This window comes from Marmota monax, unplaced genomic scaffold (assembly GCF_021218885.2).
Source record: "Marmota monax isolate L192 unplaced genomic scaffold, Marmota_monax_Labrador192_F-V1.1 WCK01_AAM20220418_F8-fsc00019, whole genome shotgun sequence".
Lineage (NCBI taxonomy): Eukaryota > Metazoa > Chordata > Mammalia > Rodentia > Sciuridae > Marmota > Marmota monax.
This window is the reverse complement of record NW_026695242.1, coordinates 9325382-9353211: the sequence shown is the minus strand read 5'-3', so window position 1 is coordinate 9353211 and position 27830 is coordinate 9325382. Positions and strand designations below refer to the sequence as shown.

The following is a 27830-nucleotide window of genomic DNA, read 5'->3' as shown; positions in this document are numbered from 1 at the left end:
CCCGTCGCCGTGTCGGGGGGCTGCTCAGGCTCCCCGGAGCCCGCGGCCTCGATGTCCTTCCCCCGGTGTGCCCTGCTGTGGGCTCGGCTCCCGGCGGGGCGCCAGGCTGGTCACCGCGCGGTCGTCTGCTCTGCGCATCGCGCCCACTGCGGGCCCCCCCCTGCGGTTCTGGGGCGCGTTCCTGCCCTTGCCGCCTCGTCTGCCTCTGGTGGCTCCAAAGCCCCGAACACGTCTTTGTTCGTGCCGCTGACTGTGAAACCTCAGGGCCCCAGCGCCGATGGCGACGTCGGGGCCGAGCTCACGCGGCCTCTGGACAAGAGTGAGTGCGGGAGCCAGCGAAGGCCGCGGGCGATGTCTGCCGGGCCCTGGCGGCCCCGGGGGGCAGCTGTCCCTCTTCCCCTTGGTGACCCGAGTCCCCTCGAGCGTTGTCGTTGTGCCTGACAGTTTCTGCCTCCCTCGCTGCGTTGAGAGTCCTTTGACTCTTGGGATTGTGTCTGATTCATCCTTAACGGTCCGCCCAGAGTGACCTTTTTCCCTTTGACCTCTCTCGTCTCCGACTGGTTTAAAACCTCTTGTATTGGGACGTCTTGGCTCCCTCAGTCCCCCGCCGGGTGTCCTTCTCTGTTCCTCCCCTGCCACAGAACTGTTGCCTTCGAAATGGGGCAGTGGGATGGGCAGTGAAAAGCCAGAGGCGGAGTTCTTTCAGGATTCTTTGTCATTGGGCGAGGTCGCAGTGTTGGGCTGCATGGTGGGTGAAGGGAGGACCGAGACAGATTCTGATAATCTGCTGTCATACAAGATACAGCTTGATAAAGGGGTCCTCGCTAAAAGAGGGACCATAGTCATCCAGGAGCCAGAGAGAAAGTAAAAGTGTAGCATCAGTGAGTGGCAGTAGGTTTTGTCACCAAAACTAATTTTGGATGGATTTGACAGCGAGATCTGTAAATATTTTCGAGGGGAGTTTAGCGTTATATAGCCGCACTTTGGCTTTTGGCTGATGAAGAAGGTGAGAGGTTTCCTCTGACCAAGGAGATCCAGGGGATGCCACAACTCTGCCGGGCACTAGCTTTCCAGACTGTCTTCAGGGAGTTACTCCGACTAGCAACAGTACGTCCCCTATTGTAATTTGAGAATACAAATTTCAGCTTGATGCGGTGCACACTGTAATCCCAGGGACTCCGGAGGCTGAGGCAGGAAAATCTCAAGTTCGAGACTAGCCTCAGCAACTTAGCCAGATCCCCAGCAACTTAGTGAGAACGACTCAAAATTTATAAAAGGTGGGGATGTAGATCAGTGGTAAAGCACCCTGCGTTCAATCCTCAGTACCAAATAAATAAAACTAAAAGTAAAATATGGATTATAGCATGCTTTGGGTCAAATCTTGTTTTTCAGAGCAGTATAGTATATGATGCACCTCATGTCTATGTTATTTTTCTTTCTTTCTTTTCCTTTTTTTTTTTTTTTGATACGGTGTTATTATGTTGCCCAGGAGGCCTCAAACTTTTGGGTTCAAGTGATCCTCCTGCCTTGTTGGCTCAGTAGTCCTCTGGAGCTGGGACTTCAAGCATATACCACCAGGCCAGTGCTCAGCAAGGCCTTTCACTTTACTTGGAGTTGGGGTCTATATCGTTTTAACAACAATTTTAATAATGTAATTGTATTATTTCTGCTTATTTTTAAATTGTAAAAACATAACATTTAACATCTTAATAATTCTTATATGTATAGTTTAGTCATGTTAAGTTCATTCACATGTGAAAATGACCTCTAGGACATTTTCATCTTGTAAAATTGAAACTCAGACAACAGTTAACCCATTAAACAACAATTTCCCATTTACTGAAGGCATACAGTAATTTGTGTGAGGTAATTTGGCTAACTTTTTTATATTCAAATATTGATACATTTCCATCTCTTTTGCCTGCTTCTTATCTGATAAGTTGATGTACTACTTCAAGGTTCTGTTCCACATCATTTTGCCATACTTCATACTTTTGCTATTAAGTGTCTCATTTTCTCCCTCTCCCCTAAAATCAGTACTCCTCTCCCCTAAAATCAGTACTCCCTTCTGACCATTGTCTCCGACATGGACCTCTCATTCATCCTCGATTTATATAGCTGCCTACCAGGTGGCTCCATTCAGATTGCTTACTCCTTATACTAGCATGTTCAAGACCTGCTCCAGGTGCTAAGATAAACAACTTGGTGGATTTGATTCTTCCCATTCCTCACCTCCCATATTTAACAGAAGGTCCAGTTGACAAGTCTTGTTGATTCTGTCTGATAAATATTGAGTCAATTTACTTCTTCTCCACTGCAGCCAACTTAAATTTTTAGCTTCTATCTTGGACTGGATCATTGAAATAACTCCTTACATGTCTCCTGGAATACCTTTGATCTCTCTATTCTATTTTCTTTTTTTGGTACTAGGATTGAACCCAGGGGTCCTTAACCTCTGAGCCACATCCCCAGCCCTTTTTTGTATTTTGTTTAGAACAGGGTCTCACTGAGTTGCCTAGGGCCTCACTAAGTTGCTGAGGCTGGCTTTGAACTCTCGGTCCTCCTGCCTCAGTCTCCCACACTGCTGGGATTATAGGTGTGCACCACCATGCCTGGCTTCTAGTCTATTTTTCTTCTAGTCTATTTTCTGCCTGCAATCAGAATGTTCTTTTATGGTGGGGTTCTTTTTTTTTGTCTTTTTTAGAACTGGGGGTCGAACCCAGGGCTTTGCGAATGCAAGGCAGACGCTTTGCCACTGAGCTACATCCCAGCCCCAGAATGTTCTTTTAAAAAGATTGAACCTGTTGCTTTTCTGCTAAAAAAATTGTATTATATTTTTTCATTGTCTGTAATTTAAAATAGTCCCCAAGTCTTAATATGGCTGGTAAGACCCTGTCTGACCTGGCCTCTCTCTCCCAGCTTCATTGTCTCCCACTTTCCATCCTTAAGCCATATGTATGACATGTGCCTCTGCTCCAGGTGTACGAAACATACTACTGCTTCTGCTTGAGTACCCCTGTACTGCCTTCACTTCAGAGTTAAAAACAAAAAAACAAAAACTTTTTTTGTAGTTGTAGATGGACATCATGCCTTTATTTTATTTGTTTATTTTTATTCTGTGCTAAGGATTGAACCCAGTGCCTCACACATGTTAGACAAGCACTCTGCCACTGAGCTCCAGTCCCAGTCAGAATTTAACTTGAGAAATAGTTGTTTATAGTTATGGTGTATGATGTGATATTTTGATATGTTTGTGTCATAGAATGATAAAATCAAGCTAATTAACAAATTCTTCACACACTTTTTAAAAAGAAAAGCTAAAAGATTTATTTAGTGAAATGGAAGTGACACCCTAAGAGGTATGGAGCAGACCTCTTCCAGGAGAGGAAATGGCCCACACTTATTTTTTATGTGTGGTGATGACATTTAAAATCTACTCTTAGCAATTTTGAAACATATAATAACATTTATTATAGTTTCCTGTCTGGATAATAGATTGCTCAAACTTACTCCTTCTGTGTGTCTGAAATTTTGTACCCTTTGGTCAATGTCTTCACTTTCACCTTCAACCTACCCTGCCACTCCATCTCTACTTCTCTGGCTTGGCTTTCTTAGGTTTCATGTATAAGTGATGCATTTAGTATAATGTCCTCCAGATTCTTCCATGTTGTCTCAAATAACAATTTCATTTTTAGGGCTGAATAATGTTTGTCATATGTGTGTGTGTGTATTTACACATATATGTTTATATAACTACATAAAGCTATATGACTATATACAACTATATATGTATATATATATATATATACACACACACACACACACACACTTATGTACATAAATATAAATAGTTGTATATAGTTATGTACAATGGGATGTTTTTTGTTGTTTGTTTTATTGAGAGAGAGAGAGAGAAAGAATTTTTTAATATTTATTTTTTAGTTTTCGGTGGACACAACATCTTTATTTTATTTTTATGTGGTGCTGAGGATTGAACCCAGCGCCCCGCGCATGCCAGGTGAGCACGCTACCGCTTGAGCCACATCCCCAGCCCCAATGTGATGTTTTGATATGTTTGTATATATAAATATGTTCCACATATAAAATAGGTATAGGCACCTAGATTGCTTCCATAGCTTAACTGTTGCAAATGGTACTTCAGTGAACATGGAAGCACAAATATGTCTTTGCGTGCTGATTTAAATTCCTTTGGATATGTATCTGGATCATAACATAATACTTCATATTAGTCTCAGAAAATAGATTTGCTCCATCTGTAGTTTATAGGTTAGCAGAATTTTTTCATGCAATTTCATATGCTTTTTTCTAACCGTTTTTTTTTTTTTTTTTTTGGTCACTGATTTTTTTTTTTCCCCCCACAAAGAAACTGTTGCCCCCACTAGATACAAAGAAACAGAAGCCCAGAAATACCATGATACTTGCCTGTGATCCACTCCAGGGAATGAGTGTGTACATGTGTGTACATGTATCTGTGGATCTTATATTTAGGTGTGGGCAAATCTAGTGGCTAGACCAGCAATTTTGAAATTCTATTATATAAAATACAGTTCTGTTAGTAGGATGCTGTGTTCAGGCTTAATTTCAGTGAGTGTTGAGTATGTCATGACTGCATGAAAATCTGGTTGGTACTTTTCTGGGAGGTAAAAATACAGGCCACTTGGCCTGTGTTTCATGGGCAGGAAACCATCCTCACTTTTGGCCTTTCTCAGAAATGTGTAGTGTGTGACTGGGTCAATAAAATGTTTATCTCTACAGAATGATACGATAGTATTTTAACATGTATGACCTTAATACAATCTCAGTGTAATAAATTTAAAATATTTTCTCCTATCAAATTATTGATTTAGCCAGGCATTGTGGTGTATGCCTGTAGTCCCAGCTACTCTGCAAGCCAAGGCAGAAAGATCACAGGGTCTCTTCTCTTAGTGAGACCCTGCCTCAGAATGTAAAAATAGGCCAGTGCACAGCATGCTTGTAATCCCATTGACTTGAGAGAATGAGACAGGAGAATCAGTGCCAGCCTCAGCAACTTAGTGAATCTCTGTCTCAAAATAAAAAGGTCTAGGGCTGGGGATGTGGCTCAAGTAGTAGCGAACTCACCTGGCATGCGTGCGGCCCGGGTTCGATCCTCAGCACCACATACAAACAAAGATATTGTGTTTGCTGAAAACTAAAAAAATAAATATTAAAATTCTCTTTCTCTCTCTCTCTCTTAAAAAAAAGTTTAAAATACATAAATAAATAAAAAGGTCTAAGGATGTGACTGAGTGGTAAATTGTCCCTGGGTTAAATCCCCAGTACCATTAATTAATTTTAAAAGGGCTGGGGATGTGGCTTAATTGTGGAGTGCCCTTGGGTTCAGGGTAAATTATTTATTCATAGTGGTATGTCACCCAGACAGGTGTCTAATTCAACCTCCCTGGTGTCACAGAAATTTCTGTTACTTTTTTTTTTTTTTGCAGTACTGGGGATGGAACCCAGAGCTACAAGGAACTTTCATTATTGTGAGGCAACCCCTTTTTAAAATTGTTCTAGGCCCCAGGCTCAGCTAATTCAGGTGGATGGGATATGGGCTTCCCCACTGATCCTGCCTCCCCGACCCTGGGTAATTTAGAGCCAGGTGGAATGTCAGATGGCAGAGAAGCAATGCAAGGTGGATAGTATTAAGTCTGTGGGGCTCACTTCTGGTCTTTGCAGCAACAGTGATCGCTGAGTGAAGAGTGCCTAGGATAGTTACCCAAAATGCTGAATATCAAAATCTTCAGCGCCACCTCCCATTGGGACTAATCCCAGAAAATTGCTGACCCCCTGGGCCTGGAGCTAGGCAAGGTGGTGACTAAGAAATTCAGCAACCAGGGGGACCTGTGTGGAAATTGGTGAAAGTATAAGTGGAGAAGATGTCTACGTTCAGAGTATCATGTTGAAATCCTTGACAATCTAGTGGAGCTTTTGATCATGGTTAATGCCTGCAAGATCACTTCAGTCAGCTCAGTTGCTGCAGTCATCCCATGTTTCCCTGATGACTGGCACGATAAGGAGGACAAGAAGCAGGCTCCACTCTCAGCCAAGCTTGTCGAAAATATGCTGTCTGTAGCTGGTGCAGGTCATATTATCACCATGGATCTTCATGCTTCTCAAATTTAGGGCTTTTTAAATATCCCAGTGGACAATTTGTATGCAGAGCTGGGTATCCTGAATTGAATTAGGGAGAATATCTGAGTGGAGGAACTGCCCTATTGTGTCACCTGATGCTGATGGAGCCAAGAGTGTGACCTTGCAGACTGGTTGAATGTGGACTTTGTCTAGATTCACTAGCAACAGAAGGCCAGTGATGTGGACTGCATGGTGCTAGTCGGTGGGAATGAAGACTCCAGTGGCTATCCTTGTGGATGACATGACTGACACTTGTGGCACAGTTTGCCTTGTGGCTGACAAACTTCTCAGCTGGAGCCACCAGAGTTTGTCTTGACTCATGGAATCTTTTCTGGCCCAGTCATTTCTCGCATCACAGTGCAAGTTTTGAAGCAGTAGTGATTACTCATACCATACCCCGGGAGGTCAAGGTGAAGCATTGCTCCAAATTACAGGTGATTGACATCTCTATGATTCTTGCAGAAGCCATCAGGAGAGCTCTTAATGGGGAATTCTTTCCTACTGTTCAGCTTTGTCCCTTTATAATAGAATAAGTTTTGAGACATTTTTATTTATTTATTTTGAGGCATTTTTAAAAGTAAAAACAAACCCCGCTCCTTGTTTTTTTTCCTTGGCATTTGATGACAAATTCGCAGAAGACCCAGCTTGTTCCGCTATAGATTTCTACATCCCACATCATGTAAATGGGGGTTTATTATAAATTGGAGAAAGACAGATGGAGATCAACTGCTGGAATTTCATTTTCCTTAAATGATTTTGTGAACCTTGCAGCTTTAACTAGAGTTCAGCTGCTGCAAGATTTCATACTTCTGAGGGTGTTGAGTAAGCCAGTTTGAATGGTTGGGGATGCTGAGACTTTGCATGTGATTGCTCTTGGCGATTTTCTTTGTCAGAACAGTTAGCAATGAAGCAGCTAGTTCTCCAAGGTCTATGCTAAATTAAAAGCAAGGATCCTGGGCAACCCCAAACCTGTTCTTTATAGCTGAGCAAGCACCCTGTAAGGCAGGGGCAGGCAGCTCAGCCTGAAAAACTGTTTGGTGGGATCCTGAGGGCGGGAGAAGGTAGCACAGTGCAGCAAATGTTTCTTTGGAGAAAGAAGTCTGATTCATCATCATCTGCTTAACCATGTAATTTGGATTCCCCTTTGTATCTATTCCTTTCTATGGCTTTGCCTTTAGCCATCTTGACCTTTTCCTGGCCAAATATCCTCTTGGGCCCAAACAATTATTGTACCATAGTCTTCAGGAACACAAACCTGCTTCGTGCTATATAATTGTTAACATTCGTATTAGATAATTTGCTTAACCTTCCTTAGCCTACCGTGGTCATAGATTTTAGGTGGTATTATAGTACCTTTTAAGTATTTAATTTTCATTTTCCTTCCTGGAATCTGTTTGGCTTTTCCAGGGACCTGACATTCAGTCAAAAGATTGATGTTTTTGTCTCTTGTAGAGGAAATTAATAAAGTGTCTATGTTTGTGATTTTGGGTCTGAAAAATTATTCTAATTATTAGGAAGTTCTTATGTAAATTCCATTGAAATCAGCTTCCTTTACCTCCCGCTGAGTTAACTTATGCCATCTAGAACAAAATGAGAGGAATGTGTTCTTCATAAAATCATCATCTTCAAACTAAAGATCATCCCAGTTCTTTAGTCTTTTGCATAAAAGCATGATGATCTGATCCTTGCCAAATTGGTTGTCTTTTCTGCATTTATTTTAGCTGTTTACTGTTTGTTGTTATACATGGACACAATATCTTTATTTTGTTTGTTTATTTTTATGTGGTGCTGAGGATCAAACCCAGTACTTACATGTTGGAGGCAAGTGCTCTACCACTGAGCTACAACCCCAGACCCCTGTTTACTATTAATATGCAGAATGGTTGTAAGTAAATGAAATGGCATGGTTATCTAAAAATGGCTTGATAAAAATTAGAACCTAGTTCTGAGCCCATTACACCTTGCCCATTTCCTCTGCAGTATAACAGGAATATTGCCTGATTTGACTATTATTTTTTTCTAGATATTTCATTGCATATTAACCCATAAAGAGGATCAACTAAAATCTTCAACTTCTTACGTATCATGATTTCAAGTTTCTTCTGCCATTTGGTCATTTCTCTAAAATATGAAATGAATGTTGAATTTTTATGTCTTTCTTCTAGACGAAGTAAAGAAGATCTTAGATAAGTTTTATAAGAGGAAAGAAATTCAGAAACTGGGTGCTGATTATGGACTTGATGGTAAGACATATAATATCTTTATAGAGATGTAGTATTACTTTGTGTAGCTTTGTATAGCTTTTTCAGTGTTCTATGGGACCTCTTATGCCCTGAAAGTAGGAGTACAGTTGTGGTCTGGAGACAAGCCTCTGACCATTGCTTCTTCGAGGGCAGGAGGCTGGCAAGGCTCACCTGTTGAGCCAGACCACACAGCATAGGAGCTGCCTGGGCACCTTTCCTTCCTGTTGTGCTAGTTTTTCAGCTTTAGCCTAGATCAAATTAAACCAGCTGAATTATCCACATAGCAAAAATATAGAGATACTTTGAATTTGGTGTGGTGCATTTTGTGCTTTTGAAAGGAGAACTGAAATGAAAACTAAGCCTTACATATTTTGATTTTGTTTTCTGCAGCTCGTCTCTTCCACCAAGCTTTCATAAGCTTTAGAAATTATATTATGCAATCTCATTCCCTGGATGTGGACATTCACATTGTTCTGAATGACATTTGCTTCAGTGCAGGCAAGTCTTGAGAGAATTTTGAAAATTCTCTTGAATGTACTTTCTGTTTATTCCATACTTCATGTTTATTTCTCTAGCATGGCTTATTTGTTTTAGAATATGTCTTGGTAATATCCTTTGTAAATATTTCAATGCTTGGATAGGAAGTTTTGTAATCACTTGGCTTTTATATTGGGTCCCTCAGCTAGTCATGAGAATGTCTTAGACTGGGACCTTGATCTGTCATCTTCTTTCTGCTGTGTATTAACATGGGCCACAATGGAATGAGCTCTCACACAAGATAGGATTAGTTCATAGCATATTCTACCTGTTTCTGCCACTGGCTTATTTCTCCATCATGTCAGGATAAAGTTCTTGCTATAAAAGAAAAAACAAAAAGTAAGAACATCATTTTATTCCATATATGGAATTATATAAATACTTACATATTATTATTATTTGGTGGTGCTTTGTATTAAACTCAGGGCTTTGTGCATGCCGGGCAAGGGCTCTACCACTGAGATACATCTCCAGCCCTTTTCATTTTATTGTGAGGTAGAGTCTCACCAAGTTGCTCTGGCTGACCTTGAATTTGCAATCCTTTTGCCTCAGCCTCCCAACTATCTGGGCTTATAGGCATGTGCCACCATATCTGGCTAGTTTTACACACACACACACACACACACACACGTATAAAATAAAATGGATAATATTCCATTGGGATCCATCTATCTATCTATATAATATTTATATAGTTTTATATATTTATCTTTTTGTACCAGGGATTGAACTACCCAGGGACACTCAACCACTGAGCTACATTCCCCCACCCCTTCTTTGTTTTGAGACAGGGCCTTGCTAAGTTGCTGAGACTGGCTTTGAATTTGCTAAGACTGGCTTTGAATTTGAGATCCTCCTGCCTCAGCCTCCTGAGCTGCTGAGATTATAGGCTGGCAATACCATTCTTTATTCTTGTTAAATTAAGAAAAAAGAACAGTGCTAATCTTTGCCAGTTATACTGGGATAGTAGAATGTAGTTGTTGGCAGCTACTTTTCTTTTTTTTTTCCTAAAAATATAAGTGGAATTTGGATGAAAAAATAAGAAAAAGAAAGTTCTAGAAAAGGATGGGGTCTCCTCTTTTAGGATTCTCTTATCTTGGCCATGCTCCCCTAATTTACCTCAATAAGAAAAAAGATTTTGCTTCTTTTGGTTGTAGATAGCAAGTAGATTGCCCATTTTTTAAAAAAACTTTTTTTCTTAGTTATAGGTGGACACAATATCTTTATATTTACGTGGTGCTAAGTATCAAACCCAGTGCCTCACGCATGCTAGGAGAGCCCTCTACCTCTGAGCCACACCCCAGCCCCAGATTGCCCATGTTAATCTGTGTTTTATTTTCTAGCTCATGTGGATGATTTATTTCCATTTTTCTTGAGACATGCCAAACAAATATTTCCTGTGTTGGAATGTAAGGATGATCTACGTAAGATCAGTGACTTGAGATTACCACCGAACTGGTTAGTCCTTCATTTGAAATTTTCTGTTTCTAATTTGGGAAGACTATTATTATGTGTTTTTGTAACATATGCTAGGTGGCAAATTATAAGGAGTCTGAACAGTACTGTTCATTCTGTTAGGCTGTTTCCCCTTGATCCTGTTCAAGCGTGGGCTTGTATTTTCCTAGGGCAGAACTGAAGCAGCTTGAGTAGGGTGTTAGCCTTGCATCTGAGCTGTGGCCTTCCTGGAGTCAGCTGAATGCCAGGGTGTTAATACTGAATTTTCTCCCCTGTGGGTGGAACAGCAGCATCTTCTAGCACTTCAAGACCTCTCAGAAGCTTTCTGCTCAGACCCTTGCTAAGCTTGAAGGCCCTGCCAATTCTTACCTTCAGCCAGGCTGTGGCCAAGGACCCACATGAAACCATTGCAGAAACTTCAGGGCTCCCTACTTCCTTCACCCTTTCTGCTCTTCCACATTCTGCCCTTCAGATTCTAGGTGCTTCCGCAGCTCTGCATTGACTTCTATGCTCTGTTCTGTGGGACTTTCTTACTCTGCTCGGGGTCCACCTCCCTGTGCCCTGCTTCGATCATCTCCAGTGTCCCCCCCTTTCAGGGGTTGCACCTGTTCCACACATTTGTAAATAGTTGCTGCATATATTTTGCCCAGTTTTGTATTTGCTTATAGAGACAGCACAAGTCCACTCACTACCAGGCAGCCATCAGGACCAGAAGCAGGAGGCTCAGTTATTATAATAGTTTATATTGAATTCAGAGACCTGGGAATGTTTGCTTTTAGGTTCACATATTTAGAGCTGTGGGAATGATGTGAACATATCTGTGGAGCAAATAGCAATTTAAATTTAGTAACTCTGGAAGAAAAGAGGTTTATGCAGTGGGGAAAATACCCAAGACATTAATTTGTATTGGGGGTTTTTTGTCCTCCGTTTAGTTAACACTGTTCTTGGAAATCGGTAATTATTTGAATGTGCATATGAAACCAATTACTTAATTTTTCAAAATATCTGTGAATGTTAGGAGGATGTTTTTGTGGGGTGTTATCTATTTATTTATTTAAATTAAAAAATTTTTTTTTCAGTTGGTATCTTTGCTAGGGTGGATTTTGGGGTTAATAAAATTAAACTGTTTACCCATTCATGTTTTAGGTACTCAGAAGCCAGAGCCATACGGCGGAAGATAATATTCCATTCGGGCCCCACAAACAGTGGAAAAACTTACCATGCAATTCAGAAATACTTGTCAGCAAAATCTGGAGTATATTGTGGCCCCTTGAAATTACTGGCACATGAGATCTTTGAAAAGAGTAATGCTGCTGTCAGTATATCACCAAATATTTGCTCTTTTTTTCTTGTTCCATTTTCTTTTGGGGTTGAAGTTGGACAAGGGGAAAAGAAAGATATAGTAGTTTACTAGTAACAAATTATACCTTATTTCTTTGCATCTAGGAAACTATTGATTGTAAGAGGTGCCATTATTATATGTGTAATTAAGAAAGAAAAGATGCTCAGTGTGGCAGTATATACCTGTAATCCCAGTAGCTCAAGAGGCTGAGGCAGGAGGATCTCACATTTGAGGCTAGCCTCAACAACTGAGTGAGGCCCTAAGCAACTTAAAGAGACTCTGTCTCAGAATAAAACATAAACGGGCTGGGATGTGGCTCAGTGGTTAAGTACCTCTGAGTTCAATCTGTGGTACCAAAAAAGAAGAAAACAAAAGAAAGGAGAAGATGCTGCTAATTGAGCTCTGGCATGCTCTCAGTGCTTAATATGCATCCTGATATTAGAGATAGTAAAATGTAGAAAAGTGAACACTTTAGAAGGAATGAATAAAACATTGTAGAATATTTTATGCCTAGAGAGAAATGCAGAGTGGCATATAAATAACCTTGAATTCAAGCTGTCAGATCCCAGCTTGCTTCATCTATTTATTTATTTATTTGGTACTGAGGATTAAACCTAGGGAAACTTAATCACTGAGCATATCCCTAGTCCTTTTTATTTTTTATTTTGATACAGGATCTCACTAAGTAGCTTAGGGCCTTACTAAGTATTGCTGAGGCTGGCCTCAAACTTTCAATTCTCCTGCCTCAGCCTCCTGAGTCACTGCAATTATAGGTTTGCACCGCCACAACTGGCTGAAACTACTTGTTCAAAACTGAAAGGACTAAACCCTGTAATCACTGAGACATCATTTCACTAAATGGGTCACATTTTGACTCATTATTTTATTAAAACTTTACAATGAGAGATTAACCAGTTTTGGTTAGGTAATTTGTATTTTTTTTTAATGATTTGGGTACATAATTCTTCTATCCATAAATATTTGAAAACGTATTTACTCAGAACAAAAACTTTTTTTTAATATAACCACAGGATATTTATCTGAAGCAGGATAAATCATTTAATATGATAGAATACTATTATTTAATATACAGTCCATATTCAGAATCTGTCAGTTGTCCAGTAGCACCCTGTCACTCCCATCCAGGACTCCATTTGAGGTTTCCCACTGTTCTAAATTGTCTCTAGTTTCCATTAATCAGGGATAATTCCTTTGTCTTCCTTTGTTTTTATAACTTTTGTACTTTTAGAAGACGACGGGTCAGTTTTGTTGCAAACTGTTGCTTAGTTTGTATCTGTCTGATATTCTCTTATAATTAGACTCAGATCACTTAGGGGTGGTGACCAACCCTCCAGGTTTGACTGAACTTTACTCAAAGTCCTTTGTTCTGGGGAACCCCTCAGTAGAGGGCAAGCCAGTTGTTTGAGCACTCTCTTATACCACAGCATTGGTATTTCCTTCTCAAGGAAGTATATTAGGAGGTCGTTACAGTCTTAAATTTTATTTTTAATATTCTTTATAATTTTTTTATTTTTAGGAAAAAAATATATATATATTTTGTTGTTGTTACAGGGATTGAACCCAGGGGCACCTAACCACTGAGCCACATCCCTAGCCAGTTTTTTGGTACCTGGGATTGAACTCAAAGGGCAGTGATCTACTGAGCCACATCCCCAGCCCTATTTTATTTTATTTAGAGACAGGATCTCACTGAGTTGCTTAGCATCTTGATGTTGCTGAGGCTGCCTTTGAACTTGTGATCCTCTTGCCTCAGCCTCCCTATCACTGGGATTACAGGTGTGCGCCACTGTGCCTGGCTTCCTAGCCTTTTTTTATTTTTAATTTTGAGACAGGATTTTGCTAAGTTACTTAGGGCCTTGCTAAGTTGTTGAAGCTGGCTTTTAATTCATGATTCTCCTGCCTCAGCCTACCCAGTCACTGGGATTACAGGCATGTGCCACCACACCCAGCTAATTTTTAGTATTCTTTTTTTTTTTTTTTCAATTTTTTAATATTTATTTATTTATTTATTTTTAGTTATTGGCGGACACAACATCTTTGTTTGTATGTGGTGCTGAGGATCGAACCCGGGCTGCACGCATGCCAGGCGAGTGTGCTACCGCTTGAGCCACATCCCCAGCCCCCATTTAGTATTCTTGAGTATAGAAACAATCATGTTCATTTTAACAACTCCGATAGTACAGAAACAAAGTTAAAAAGTTAAACTGTGGGCTGGGTTTGTGGCTCAGTGATAGAGTGCTTGCCTGGCATGAGTTTGATTCTCAGCATCTCATATAAATAAATAAATAGAGTAAAGGTCCATCAACAACTGTATATATATATATATATATATATATATATATATATATATAAATTTTTTAAAAATGAATGTGCTTTAGTTTCTCATGTTCTTATTAAGGATTTAACTGGTTGGAGATATTTCCAGTTTTACCTAAGTTATATAAGAAAGTAGCTCTTATTTCATTTTCTATAAAAAAGAAAAGAAAAAGGCATTGGGAATACTTCTATTTCAGCTGTTAAATAAATTCCTTGGTAATGAAGAGAATAGACACACAAAACTACTTTTTGCTGTTGTTTTCAAGGTAGAAATACGACTGGGTTTCTTTCTGTCATTTCAGGGTGTGCCATGTGACTTGGTGACAGGTGAAGAGCGTGTGACAGTTGAAGCAGATGGGAAACAGGCTGCCCATGTTGCTTGTACTGTTGAGATGTGCAGTGTCACCACACCATGTATGTAAACACCATTGAAAAACTATGACTTGGTATTTTTTATTTTAAAATATGGTTGTACTTGTGAAATATGATTTTTTTAATTAAAAAAATTTCTGTAGTTGAAGATGGAGAGAATGCCTTTATTTGTTTATTTTTATGTGGTACTAAGGATCGAACCCAGTGCCTCACACATGCTAGGCAAGCACCCTGCCACTGAGCTGCAGCCACAGCCCTTAAATATGATTCTTGTTGTGAAAAAACATTCCATATCTGGAAAAAGAATAGTACAACAAATGCTACCTGCCACTAGTAATAAGTACCAAATATTGTCATGCTTACTTATAGAAGTTAGTTCCCTTTTTTCTTTTATGTATGTTTGGGTGTTTTTGCATTTTATTTTATTTGGTATTAGGGATTGAACTCAGGGGCACTTTACTGCTGTGCTATCCCCAATGCTTTTTATTTTGAGACATATCTTGCTAAGCTGCTGAGGTTGCCTTGGACTTAGGATCCTCTTGCCTCAGCCTCCTGAGTAGCTGGGATTACAGGCATGCGCCATCAAACCTAGTCCCACCTTTTTTTTTTGCGGGGTGTAACCTTTGATTGAACTCAGGGACACTTAACCATTAAGCCAACATCCCCATCCCTTTTTCATATTTTATTTAGAGACAGCGTCTTGCTGAGTTGCTTAGGGCCTTGCTAAATTGTTGAGGCTGGCCTGGAATGTGAGATCCTTCTGCCTCAAGTCCCAGGCTGCTGGGATTACAGGTGTGCACCATTGAACCCAGCAATGTGGTGTGTTTTTTTTTTGTTGTTGTTTTTGTTGTAGTTGTCAGATGGGCACAGTAAGTTTTTTTAATGTGGTGCTGAGGATTGAACCCACTGCCTCACATGTGCTAGGCAAGTGCTCTGCCACTGAGCCACAACCTCAGCCCATGGTGGTTCTTTTTAGGCAGATTCTCAAGGCAGTCTCTGAGGCTGGTGAAAATAAGGTAAATGGAACTGCTTACTACAGAGAATGGTGTCTTCCAGTGGTTAAGAGTATGATCTTCAGAGCGAGATGACCTAAGTTTGGATTTCACTTACTGTCTAACTTTGGGCAAGTACTTAACTTCTCTGGGCCTCAGTTTACTCTTTTGTCAAATGGAGATAATGGAAGTACTTAACTTCCTAGAGTTGTTTTGAGAATTAAATGAAATACAATTATAAAATTCTTGGTACAAGCCAGCCCAAGAGACCCATAATGAAGGATGATGGTGATGGTGGTAGTGATGAAAGCTTGAATTTTGATGTTGGATTTGTTTATAATACTATTTAAGTAGATTGTATTGCTCATGATAACTTTTTCATTTTAAGATGAAGTGGCTGTAATTGATGAAATTCAGATGATTCGAGATCCAGCCAGAGGATGGGCCTGGACCAGAGCACTTCTAGGTTGGTGGTCTTAGTGCATCAAGCCTGGGCTTTATGACATCTGCACTATTTGTATATCTGCTTGTCATTGCCAAGTAGTCTGTTAGATCCCCTTTTTCTGACAAAAGTCTTCTATAAAAGTCAGTGAAGTGTGAGTTTTTGAATTTTGAAATACTATTTCAATAATGGGAAATCTACTTTTACTATTACAAAATAGGTATAGCTGTGTAATTAAAGTCAAAATGTTTAAGTCTCTTGGCTGGGGATGTAGCTCAGTGGAGGAGCGCTTGCCTAGTATGCACAGAGCCCTGGGTTCAATTTGCAGTACCCCAAGGCAAAAAAAAAAAGTTCAAGTCTTACCACATTTACACAATCACTATTAATATTTTGTGCCATTTCTTTTTCTTATGTGTGTGGTATTTTCAGAATATTTAATTTTGTATCTTTCTCTTTTTCAGTTCTGTTATTTCATGGCCATTTTTTCATATTGTTAATATAACTGCATCTCCTCCATTGAAGAGCTGTACCAGAATTTGTTCTTTAAAGCTGAACTTTTTTTTTGGTACCAGGGATTGAATCTAAAGGCATTTTAACCACTGAGTCACATCCCCAGGCCATTTTATTTTTTGAGACAGGGTTTTGCTAAGTTATTTATGGACTTCGTAAGTTGCTGAGCATGGCTTTGAATTTGTAACCCCCTGTTTTAGCTTCCAGTCACTGGGATTACTGATGTACATCACAAGATGGCAGAGTTGGAACATTTTTTCCTATTATTGATGATGCTGAAGTAAAAATCTTGTGGCCGTGGCTTTTTATTTTTTATTTATTCATTTAGGGTAGGGTCCTGGTAATATGGAATTCTTGATGTCCGATGTGAATGATTATTCTGCTACTTGCTTTTGGAGTAAATTTTTGATCAGCATGTTGTAGGGCAGGTATTTTCAAATTTAAAAACAAATAACTGAACTCTTTCTGTAAATAATACTGATGCATTAGGCCTATAATAAAACAGGTGGAAATGGATCTGGCCAGGGGTAAGCAACTTGGACTTTCTTTTGCCCTCCAGCTCCTAACCTCTGTGATTCCATGGAGCCTAATTTGAAAAACACAAGTGTAGGACTAATGTTGAGCCCTAAGCATCAGGATGCCACGTTCCAGTCCTGGCTGACTTCACCCTGATAGACTTGAAACCTTGGTCAGAGCAGCTTTAGAACTTTGAGATTTAGAAAAACAGGGATGATCTTAGCCCATTAGAAGGCAGTGGTGGTTTGACATTTGCATCAAAGAGACATTGCTGAAAACATTTGATAGACTTGTAAAATAATAGGTAGCTAATAAAGGTAAAGTATTTTTGTTTTGCGAATGTTATATACTTAATTATAAGTCTTTTTTAAAAAATCCCAATTGTGCATTTACAGGACTGTGTGCTGAAGAAATCCATTTATGTGGAGAATCTGCTGCTATCGATCTGGTCACTGAGCTTATGTATACAACTGGGGAGGAAGTGGAGGTACTACATTATATATTTCATTTTCAAGTGGCAAAGCAAATAGCTAAGAGTAACTATACAGTGGCTTTAGACCCTAGGCAGTGGCAAAATTAGAACCTAACTAAAAAGAAAACTTCATTTTTTTTTTTTTTTAAATAGTTGACTAGCTCATATATTTGGTTGAACCTCATGATGTGAAGTGTGAAGTTCTGACAGAGTAGCAATTGCATCCTGAGTCTTCCAAGAATAAGAGGCATTCTTTTTTTTTCCCCCCAATGCTGGAGATCAAACCCAAGGCCTGGGTGATTCTTCATCTTCACAAAATTCTTTGGGATTTGAGCATATCAGTTTAGAATAAGTAAATTAGGACTTTTGTATCCCTTTTGCAAATTCCTAGAGTAGGAAGTAATTGGTTCCTTCTAACTCCTACTTTTCTTTTTCTTTACCTGAGTTTTATAATAAGATGAAGAAATATTTTTAATTGGCCATTGTTTTAGTTTTATGCTCAATTTCAGGGAGACATTCTGGAAAGTAGTGGAAGAAATTCTGGATTCCATTCTGAGTGTTGCTTTTTTTACCTTTGCATTTGGAGGCAGATCATAGTTAGAATTGGAAAAAGCTCTGACTCAGTCTTTTATTGGGCTCTATTTTACTCGTTCATGAAATGGAAATAACAATTAATTCTTCTGAAGTTGCCATGTTTCCATGAAAATCAATATATGTGAAAATGCTTTGAAAATGTATGGAACACTGTATGATATTCTATTAGTCTAGAAATGCCAATGAGAGCTGATGGTAACACTTATAATGTTGAAGTGAATCCTTTCCTTTTTCCCTTGAAAAACGTTGGTACTTATCAGTTTTTAGCTACTGTTGATTGCTTGGCAAGTTTTTAATTTATTAGAGGAAGTTGTGTTGGATATGTTATTTTACCACTATATGTCTTTATTGTAGGTTCGAAACTATAAGAGGCTTACCCCCATTTCTGTGCTGGATCATGCATTGGAATCTTTAGACAACCTTCGGCCTGGGGACTGTGTTGTCTGTTTTAGCAAGAATGATATTTATTCTGTGAGTCGGCAGATTGAAATTCGAGGATTGGAATCAGCTGTTATATATGGCAGTCTCCCACCTGGTAATTATTGGCTTTTGTTGTGATAAGATATGAAATTTTAAATTTTTGCCAAATATGTTAAAATATGTATAGAAAACATAGTAAAAAAATTGAAGTAAGCCATTTGGTTTATTGGTAATTTTTTATAGATCGTATGGAATAAATATTTTTTCTAGTTAACCTTGTGGGAAGTAGGAGTATTTAATTACTTATAGCTCTTATAATTTGCTGCTGTTATCATAGACTATATTTTAAATGGTGAGTTTATGATTTTTTTACAAAATGTCTTAAAATATGGACCCAGTAATTCCCTTCAAATTATTGTCCTGAAATCTAATAAGAATCCTCAGAATAAGATTAGTATGCTGGGGAAGTGCATTGCTGCATGAGGGGCAACTTAAAGGAATGGAGGTAAAGGATAGTGACTCTTTGAGGTTATAAAGAAAGAAATTTTGAAATGATAAAAATTTTATTCATAAAAATAGAGCAGGGGCAAGAGTTTCTAAGCATGCTTAGCATGATGTAGTAAGGCTGGACAGTGCTGATCTAACTGTTCTATTGCAGGAACCAAACTTGCTCAAGCAAAAAAGTTTAATGATCCCAGTGATCCGTGCAAAATCCTGGTCGCTACAGATGCAATTGGCATGGGACTTAATTTGTAAGTAATTTTTTTTTAATAAGCATTGATATTCAGTGGATTAGATGGCAGTGTTTGTTTTTGTTTTCAATTAAAAGAAATTTTTTTGTAGTTGTAGATGGACAGAATGCCTTTATTTGTTTATTTTTATGTGGTGCTAAGAATTGAACCCAGTGCCTTACACATGGTGGGCAAGCTCTGTGCCACTGAGCTACAGCCCCAGCCCCTGTTTTCAATTTTTGAATTGGGATGAATGACCAAACACTTCACTTTAGAAGAATGGCCATTACAGTATAGATTTGAGTTTTATCTTGCTTATATATATATTGAAGGAATAAAAAGAAAATATTATATAGTACTAGGACTTTGGTGTGCTGCCCCCTACTCTGCTAACCTGTCATTACCTCACTTTATTTTCAGTTTCTTGGCTAGCAGGTATCCAAGTGCCTATTCTGAATATGGGGCTGGCCATTCTCTCTAGTGATAACAATGTTAAGCCACAATATTCCACCGTAGGTAATGAAGGCACCTATATACCTTTAAGAATACAAGAAGTATTAATAGTTCTTAATAGTAGCTCTTTTTTTTTTTTTTTGAGATGGGATCTCACTGTGTTGCCCAGACTGGCCTTAAACTCTTCTTGGACTTTAGCAATCCTCTTGTCCCAGCCTCCTGAGTAGCTGAGACTACAGGCACATACCACTACACCTGGTATAGCTAACTTTTTAAAGCAGTATGAGAACACCGTGGGTTATTTATAAGAAAGTCATTCTCTGGGCTGGGGTTGTGGCTCGGAGGTAGAGCACTTGCCTAGCATGTGTGAAGCACTGGGTTCGATCCTCAGCACCACATAAAATAAAAAATAAAGATATTGTGCCCACCTGTAACTAAAAAATAAATATTAAAAAAAAAAGAAAGTCATTTTCTGTAGTTTTATCAAGGTATATTTTATAGACCATACAGTTCACCTATTGTAAGTGTACAGTTTGATGATTTTTAGTTGGAACATACTAATTGAAAAAAGAATGGTAATTCTTTTTAATTGAATAATAATGCAGTTACTATTGAAAAAAAGAAAGGAAGAAGCCAGGCACCTTGGCGTACACCTTTAATCCCAGCAGCTCCGGAAGTTGAGACAGGAAGATTGCGAATTTAAAGCCAGCCTCAGGAACGGTGAGGCACTAAGCAACTCAGTGAGACCCTGTCTCTAAATAAAATACAAAATAAGGCTGGGGATGCGGCTCAGTGGTTGAGTGTCCCTGAGTTTTCAATCCCCGGTACCCCCATCTCCCAAAGAAAGGAAGAAAAAGAATTACCAACAAACTTTTTTTAAAAAATATTTTTCGTTATAAATGGAGATGATACCTGATTTTGTTTATTATTATGTGGTGCTAGGGACTGAACCCAGTGCCTCACACATGCTAGGCAGTTGCTCTACTACTGACTGAGCTACAACCCCAACCCCATCAACAAACTTGTTTTCCTTGTTTATTTATTTTTATTAATAAAAATTTCATTTTGTATGTGGTACTGGTGATTGAACCCAGGGCTGCTCTACCACCAACCTACATCCCCAGTCCTTTTTATTTTTCATTTGGAGACTGGCCTCAAACTTGTGACCCTCCCGCCTCAGTCTCCTGAGTAGCTGGGATTACTGGTGTGCTCCATCACATCTGTCTTCATTTTTTAAATGGCAGCAAAATGGCAAATAGGCCTTAATTAGAATCAAGTAACAGAGGCTTGTTTATGCATTCTGTGGGATCACTTTCATTTCTATTTCAGGAGCATAAGGAGAATCATTTTTTACTCTCTTATAAAGCCCAGTATCAATGAGAAGGGAGAGAAAGAAATAGAACCAATCACCACCTCCCAAGCCTTGCAGATTGCCGGCAGAGCTGGTAGATTCAGCTCACAGTACAAAGAAGGAGAGGTTACAACGATGAATCGCGAGGACCTCGGTTTATTAAAGGAAATTTTGAATAGGCCAGTGGATCCCATAAGGGTAAGGTATAATACATGAATTACTGCTTCTGTGGGGAGTTCAGTCATATCTTCCCTCTCCCACATCCATACTCCTTCCTGGAAGCAGAAATAAGCAAAAGAAAATTTTGTGCCTTTGAAACCTCATCAAGAAAGCTCCCTTGGGGCTGGGGTTGTAGCTCAATGGTAGAGTGCTCGCCTTGCGTGGGGAAGGCACTGGGTTCGATCCATAGCACCACGTAAAAATAAATAAAATAAAGGTATTGTCCATCTACAACTAAAAAAAAAAAAAAGAAAGAAAGCCCTCCTTTATTGTTTTGAAGAGACATAGAGACCCCTTGTTCAGAGAATGGTATGCAAGTGAAAGATACAGATTGAACAAATTTAGTTGACCTGATTTTCCTTTAGTTCTTCCTAGAAATATAGCAGCAGGTGGGGGGAGAGGGGCAAAGTTGCTTCAGGTGACATTATCTATGTCAATGAACTGAAAAATCACCAGAAGTTTGATTCTAGAAGTATGGATCAGTAACAGCTCTGAGCATCACAAATTCAAGCCAGAAAAGACAGTGTTAAATTTTGGTCAGTGTAGTTATTGAATCAGAAGTGTACACATTTTAAACAAATTAATTTTTAAAAATTAGTTTAAAGTTGCCTGGAAAAATTCACTTACATGTGGCTCATTTAATTTGTCAGTAACACTAGATAAAGGGAACATATGTGAGATAATGCAAGACAAAAATTCCTGGAGGAAAGCAGTGGTTGAAACCACTTCTATAGTTTTTGCAGTGGAGTGTGGTTAGGTTCATAGGGGCTCCCACTGCAGCTGAAGTTTGACACACCCTCATTTCCCTCTGGGTTACCTTATTTCTTATATTCAGACTCTTCTTCCCTCCCTCAGGACCCATCTGTCTTCCTTCCTTTCTATTTTCTTTCTGTCTTTGCTTTCTTTATCCCTTATAGTTACCTTGGGCATTTCTTAATGCTGCAATATATTGTTAAAGAAATAACTGGCCTCCTGTTTAGAAACTTTCTCTCAGTATGTGTGTGTATCATTTTTATTGCCCTGGTTAAATCAACTGGGTTTTTCTCTTTTACTTTTATTTAGTGGAGAGAATTGAGACCTGGAAAATTTTTATCCAGTAAAGCATTTTGGTACTCCATCAGCTCATAATAGGTTTTAGGAAAATGACTAAAATAAAAGCACAAGACTGTTTCTTTAATGAGAATTATCTGTTATTTTTATTAAATTATCTCATCAACTTTTCTAATTGGTAATAAGTAGTAAAATGATGATTTTTTTGTTTTCTGTTTTACTCAAATTCTTGTCATTTAACTCCTTTGGTGAGAGATAAGCCTAAATGTAGGACTTTAATTTGAAATAATTTAAGCAAATTTATCCTTTCAAAAAAACCCAAAACAATCAGCTCACGTTTATTTTATTTTTTACTTTTCCTAAAGGCAGCAGGTCTTCATCCAACTGCTGAACAGATTGAAATGTTTGCTTACCACCTCCCTGATACAACACTTTCCAATCTCATCGTAAGTAGAAACTTTGAAGTCTCATCTAAAAATGGTGGTATGCTAGAGAGTTACTGGTCCACCTCATGGGTCTGGGTGGATAGTCTGCCTTTGTAAAGTTGCTCTCCATGTAACTTATCTTGTAGATGAAGACTTTCTTTCAAAATCCTCTGGGAGTTTCTTGAGGAATGTTCTGTCTGAGTTTCAGGTTGGGAAGCTGTGGGGGAGATCTCTTAGCTTCGGGAGGCAGTGAATAAAGCAGGCCTTTCTGGAAGTCTCTTGTGGATTAAAGACATTGTCTTCTATAGACTTTATTCCTGCCCATTGATGCAGTCCAGTAACTTCATATATTTTTCCTCCCCCAGGATATTTTTGTAGACTTCTCACAAGTTGATGGGCAGTATTTTGTCTGCAATATGGATGATTTTAAGTTTTCTGCAGAGTTAATCCAGCATATCCCATTAAGTCTCCGAGTGAGATACGTGTTCTGCACAGCCCCTATCAATAAGAAGCAGCCCTTTGTGTGCTCCTCATTGTTACAGGTGAGCCTTCATGTCTGCTATTTTGGCTTGTTTAAGATGGACACCTTTTTTTCCAAATAATTGTTTGTTATTTGAAATTAAACATTTGGGAGAGTGCCATATAAATATAAGAGACTTTCTAAAAACTTAAATATTCTTGACTCTTTTTCTCACAGATAATTTTTTTTCCCCAGTATTGGGGATTGAACCCAGGGGGTGCTCTACTGCAAAGCTACATCCTTAGCTCTTTTTATTTATTTACTTCATATTTTGAGACAAGTTCTCACTAAGTTGCCCAGGCTGACCTCAAGCTTGTCGTCCTCCTGCCTCAGCCTTCCAAAATGCTGAGATTACAGGTGGGCACCACTATGCCTGGCTTTACAGATAATTTTTGAGGGAGGTAGAACCCTTGTCTTACATTTGGGCTCATATTGTAGCCACTGTGAAGAAGCTAAAACAAAGACTGGGGTTGTATCTCAGTGGCAGAGCGCTTGCCTTGCATGCATGAGGCATTGGGTTCCATCCTTAGCACCACACATAAAAATAAACAAAATAAAGATGTTGTGTCCATCTACAATTTAAAAAAAAAATTTAAAAAGAGTCTAAAATAAAAATGATTTAAAAATATATTTTGAGGGAAGGCACTTTGCCTGATGGCAAACCTTTTCCTTATTGTTGTGGGGTAACTATTTCAAAGGGAGAGGGATTGCAGTAGTGGCAACAATATTCAGTTTTCTTAACTGTAAGGCACTGTGCTGGGTGGTTGTCTTGTGTGAGTATGGGGCCTAGGTTCCAGCCCCCTTCCTTTTAACCCGTTTGTGTAGGGATGTGAATCTGTGACTTCTGAGGAGCACAGGACTTTGTGGGAAAGGGCAGCGAGGGCAGGGGAACCCTACAGAGGCCTCTTCTTCCTCTGAAGACTCATCGTTGCCAACTCCTCTAGAGGCCTTTGTATTCTGTGCACTAGCTCTTTTAACCAAATCTATTTCTAAATATAAATATGTATGTGGGGGGGTTTCTTTTTCTTTTGGTACCAGAGATTGAACCTAGGGGCACTTAACCACTGAGCCACATCCCCAGCCCTTTTTAGTATTTTATTTAGAAACAGGGTCTACTGAGTTCCTTAGGGCCTCACTAAGTTGCTGAGGCTGGCTTTGAACTCTAGGTCCTCCTGCCTCAATCTCCCAAGCCACTGGGATTATAGGCGTGTGTCACCGTGCCTGGGTGTAAATTTATATTTTAAATTATAAAATGCATAATACTTTCTCTTAGTATAACATTAAAACATTGCAGGTGGATAAATTTGGCCACCTCCCACTCTCGGTTCTCTGAAATGATTGCTTTGATGTGTTTGTGTGCGTCTCTGCAGACCTTCTCCGTGGCGTCTGCCTGCATGCATGTGCACATAGGAATTCTAGTTTTGTCCTGTGGATGTGTTTCCCATAGATGTTATCATAGCAAGTTATTCTGCAAATTGCCTTTTTTCCTTAACAATATGTCTTAGAGGTCTTCCATGTCTGGGTTTACCTAGAAAATATTTTTCCTGGAGCTGGCATTTGGGGGAAAGTTAGTACAAGGTCAGAGGTTAGAGAACGGTCTGAGACTGAGGAAGCTGACCTGAATGGAGCTGGCATCAGCCTCATTTGCACTATCTCTTAAGCTCTTCTAACAAAGCAGGAGCTCTTTGCTAAGGAGTAAGGAATCTCTGGAACTGTACAGTCAACATACACACATATGTTTTCTGTTTAAAAACTTCTGAAATCTAGAAGTTTTCCCTTTGCTCTTTTTTTTTTTTTTAATTTTTTTTTGTATTGTAGATGGACAGAATGCTTTTATTTTATTTGTTAACTTTTATGTGGTGCTGAGGATCGAACCCAGTGCCTCACACATGCTAGGCAAGTGCTTTGCCACTGAGCTACAGCCCCAGCCCTCCCTTTGCTCTTGATCTCTACCATCACTGAAGTATAAAGAGCTCAGTCCCATAGATGGCCTCCCATGCCTCTCAGGACAGTGGTTTTGAAACTGTTCTCCCCAGAGCTCCTTTAGGGCTGGCTGCAAGTGGAATTATCTCAGTGGACAGTGAGATACTAAAACTAGTGCTCTCCCTGCCCTCTCCACTCAGCCCCTGAACTTGGACTTCCACTAGTTTCTGTGGCCAGAGTTCTTAAGGGCACTGCCTTTATAAAGAGAGCCTGAGAACCCCTGCTTGTTGTGTCCTAACAGGTTAGCATGGTCACATTTCCATTCATCATGGCTGTCTGACTTGGCATTTATTAAAATTGGCAGAATGCACCAGACTAAATTTAACAAAATTAGAGTATTCTTTAGCCAAAGGAATCTAAAATGGCTCTGCCTCTCTGAAGTATTGGCCTTGCTTAGGTTAAGCATTGAGAGATAATTTGCCTTAATTAGGAAATGAATTATTTGAAATCAGCTTTGACTTGAAGCCAGAGTTTAAAGTCTTTTTTTTTTTTCTTGTACCAAGGATTGAACCCAGAGTTGCTTAACCACTGAGCCACATCCCCAGCCCCTTTAATTTTTTTATTTTGAGATAGCGTTTCTTCTGAGTTGCTTAGGGCCTCACTAAGTTACTGAGGCTGGCCTTGAATTTGTGATCCTCCTGCCTCAGCCTCCCAAGCTGCTGGATTTCAGGTGTGCACCACTGCACCAAGCCCCTTTTTATAACTTTTAATTAAGACATTATTGCCCTAACTTTGGAAAAAGGTGAAAGTCATCTTTTTTTTTTTCTTAAAGAATTTAATTTTTTTATTTAAAGAACTAAGGTTTTTTTTTTTTTTTTTTTTTAATGTGTGTGTGTGTGTGTAGATTAAATGTTTTTAAAAATGTAAAAAAAGCCAGGGCTGGGGATATAGCTCAGTTGGTAGAGTGCTTGCCTTGTGTGCACAAGGCCCTGGGTTCAATACCCAATACCACCAAAAAAAGTAAAAAAATATCAAGGAGCAAAGAAACAAGCCTGTCTATTGAAACACAACCACAGGTAATATTTGTGCTTTTTTCTAATTATAGACTTAAGGGAATTCTAATTCTTTTACCAAACTATTCCTCAGTTTGCCAGGCAGTATAGCAGGAATGAGCCTTTGACCTTTGCATGGTTACGCCGATACATCAAATGGCCTCTACAACCACCTAAGAACATTAAAGACCTCATGGATCTTGAAGCTGTCCATGACGTCTTGGATCTTTACCTGTGGCTAAGGTACCAATTTTCTCCTTTATGTGTTCTTGTTTCTAAGTAATAGGGCAAATCAAAGGTTTTATGAATGGTGGGAGGTTTTTTGTTTGTTTTTTGTTTCAAACTCAGCACATATTTGCAAGAAGCTCTATATTATGTTTGTTGTCAATAAAAGCACTTGAGCCTGGCTTATATTTCTTCCAAAAAAGTCTTCAGGAGTTTTGTGGTTATCATTGAGACAGCCAAGTGAGAAGATCCACTAGACCCTTTCTACTCAAAGAGTGGTCCTTGGATCACAAGTGTTGGTATCACCTGGGAGCTTTAGAAATAAAGAATCTCAGGGCCATCCCAGACTTAATCAGATTCTGCAGTTTAACAGTATCTTCAGGTGGTTCACTTGTAGATTTTTGACATTTGAGAATCCGTGCTCTAGAGGGCTTGGCTTCTCAAAGGAGGGGTATATATCCCTAGGGGAGCATATAAATATTACTTGAGATAGCATACCAACCCACTTTCATCATGACATATTCCTCAGGTATGTTGGAGAAGAAGTAGAAGTTGAATAAAGATACTGGACAGTTTGCAAAAAGAAAACATTTGGAATTAACGTAGGTGTGCCACTGAGATTAGTCCAGAGCTGTTGCTATAATATATCATGTCCTTTTCACAGCTACCGATTCATGGACATGTTTCCAGATACCAGCCTTGTGCGAGACCTGCAGAAGGAGCTGGATGGTGTTATCCAGGACGGTGTTCACAACATCACCAAACTGATTAAAATTTCCGAGACACGTAAGCTGTTGCATCTGGAAAGCTCATTAGCAGGGAGCCAGTCACGTTTGTCAGGAACCTTGAAGAGCCAAGCTAGAAGGGCACGTGGCACCAAAACTGCAGGGAGTAAAGCTGCTGAGCCGCTTGGCGCCAGCGCTGGGGAGCTATCCCTCGCTTCCAGATTGGTGCAGCAAGGACTCCTCACTCCAGACATGTTGAAGCAGCTTGAAAAGGAGTGGATGACACAACAGACTGAACATGGCCAAGAGAGAACAGAGTCTGGGACTTACTCAAAAGGGACAAGAAGAAAGAAGAAGGAACACAATTCTGATTAGTTTTTGTTTTTTTAATTTTGCAAATAAAAATCTATTTTAAGTCCAGTTTGTTTGAATGAGCATTTGCTGCTTGCTGTAGCATTGTGGCTATCTTGTACTGAGTTTTTGGGCACAGAAAAATGAACTCAGTGTTTAAAAAATACTGAAATGTCAGAGATTTTATTTAAATCTTTTATATAATGGCCATTTGCAGGATAGCACTGAGTCACCGTACCATAAAGAACTCTGCCTGGGAACAAATCAGTTTGGTGAATTGTTTGACCCAATCAGTGCCTGAGCTGTTGCAGGGGATGTCGTGAGTGGGATTCTTTGACAGATGTTATTGTCTGTTGTACCCATGTACCCAGGCTGCCCTAGGAGCTGGGAGTGTGGAAA

At 39.4% G+C, this 27830-nt stretch overlaps 1 protein-coding gene across 2 annotated transcripts; it reads left to right on the top strand.

Annotated features, from left to right (window-relative positions):
• Positions 1-27500, top strand: Supv3l1 (Suv3 like RNA helicase). 2 transcript variants are annotated; one of them, XM_046419892.2, is made up of 15 exons: positions 1-319; positions 8340-8417; positions 8808-8915; positions 10298-10412; positions 11556-11724; positions 14391-14502; positions 15841-15918; positions 17316-17407; positions 18341-18521; positions 19065-19158; positions 20920-21139; positions 22576-22656; positions 23001-23177; positions 26225-26373; positions 27020-27500. In XM_046419892.2, exons 1-15 carry the CDS (start codon positions 52-54, stop codon positions 27453-27455), a joined length of 2358 nt encoding a protein of 785 aa, XP_046275848.1. In that variant the 5' UTR covers positions 1-51; the 3' UTR covers positions 27456-27500. The 2 variants fall into 2 exon arrangements, with proteins under 2 accessions (XP_046275848.1, XP_046275849.1); XM_046419893.2 differs by lacking the exon at positions 1-319 and adding an exon at positions 5474-6608.
• Positions 27501-27830: the final 330 nt, after the last annotated feature.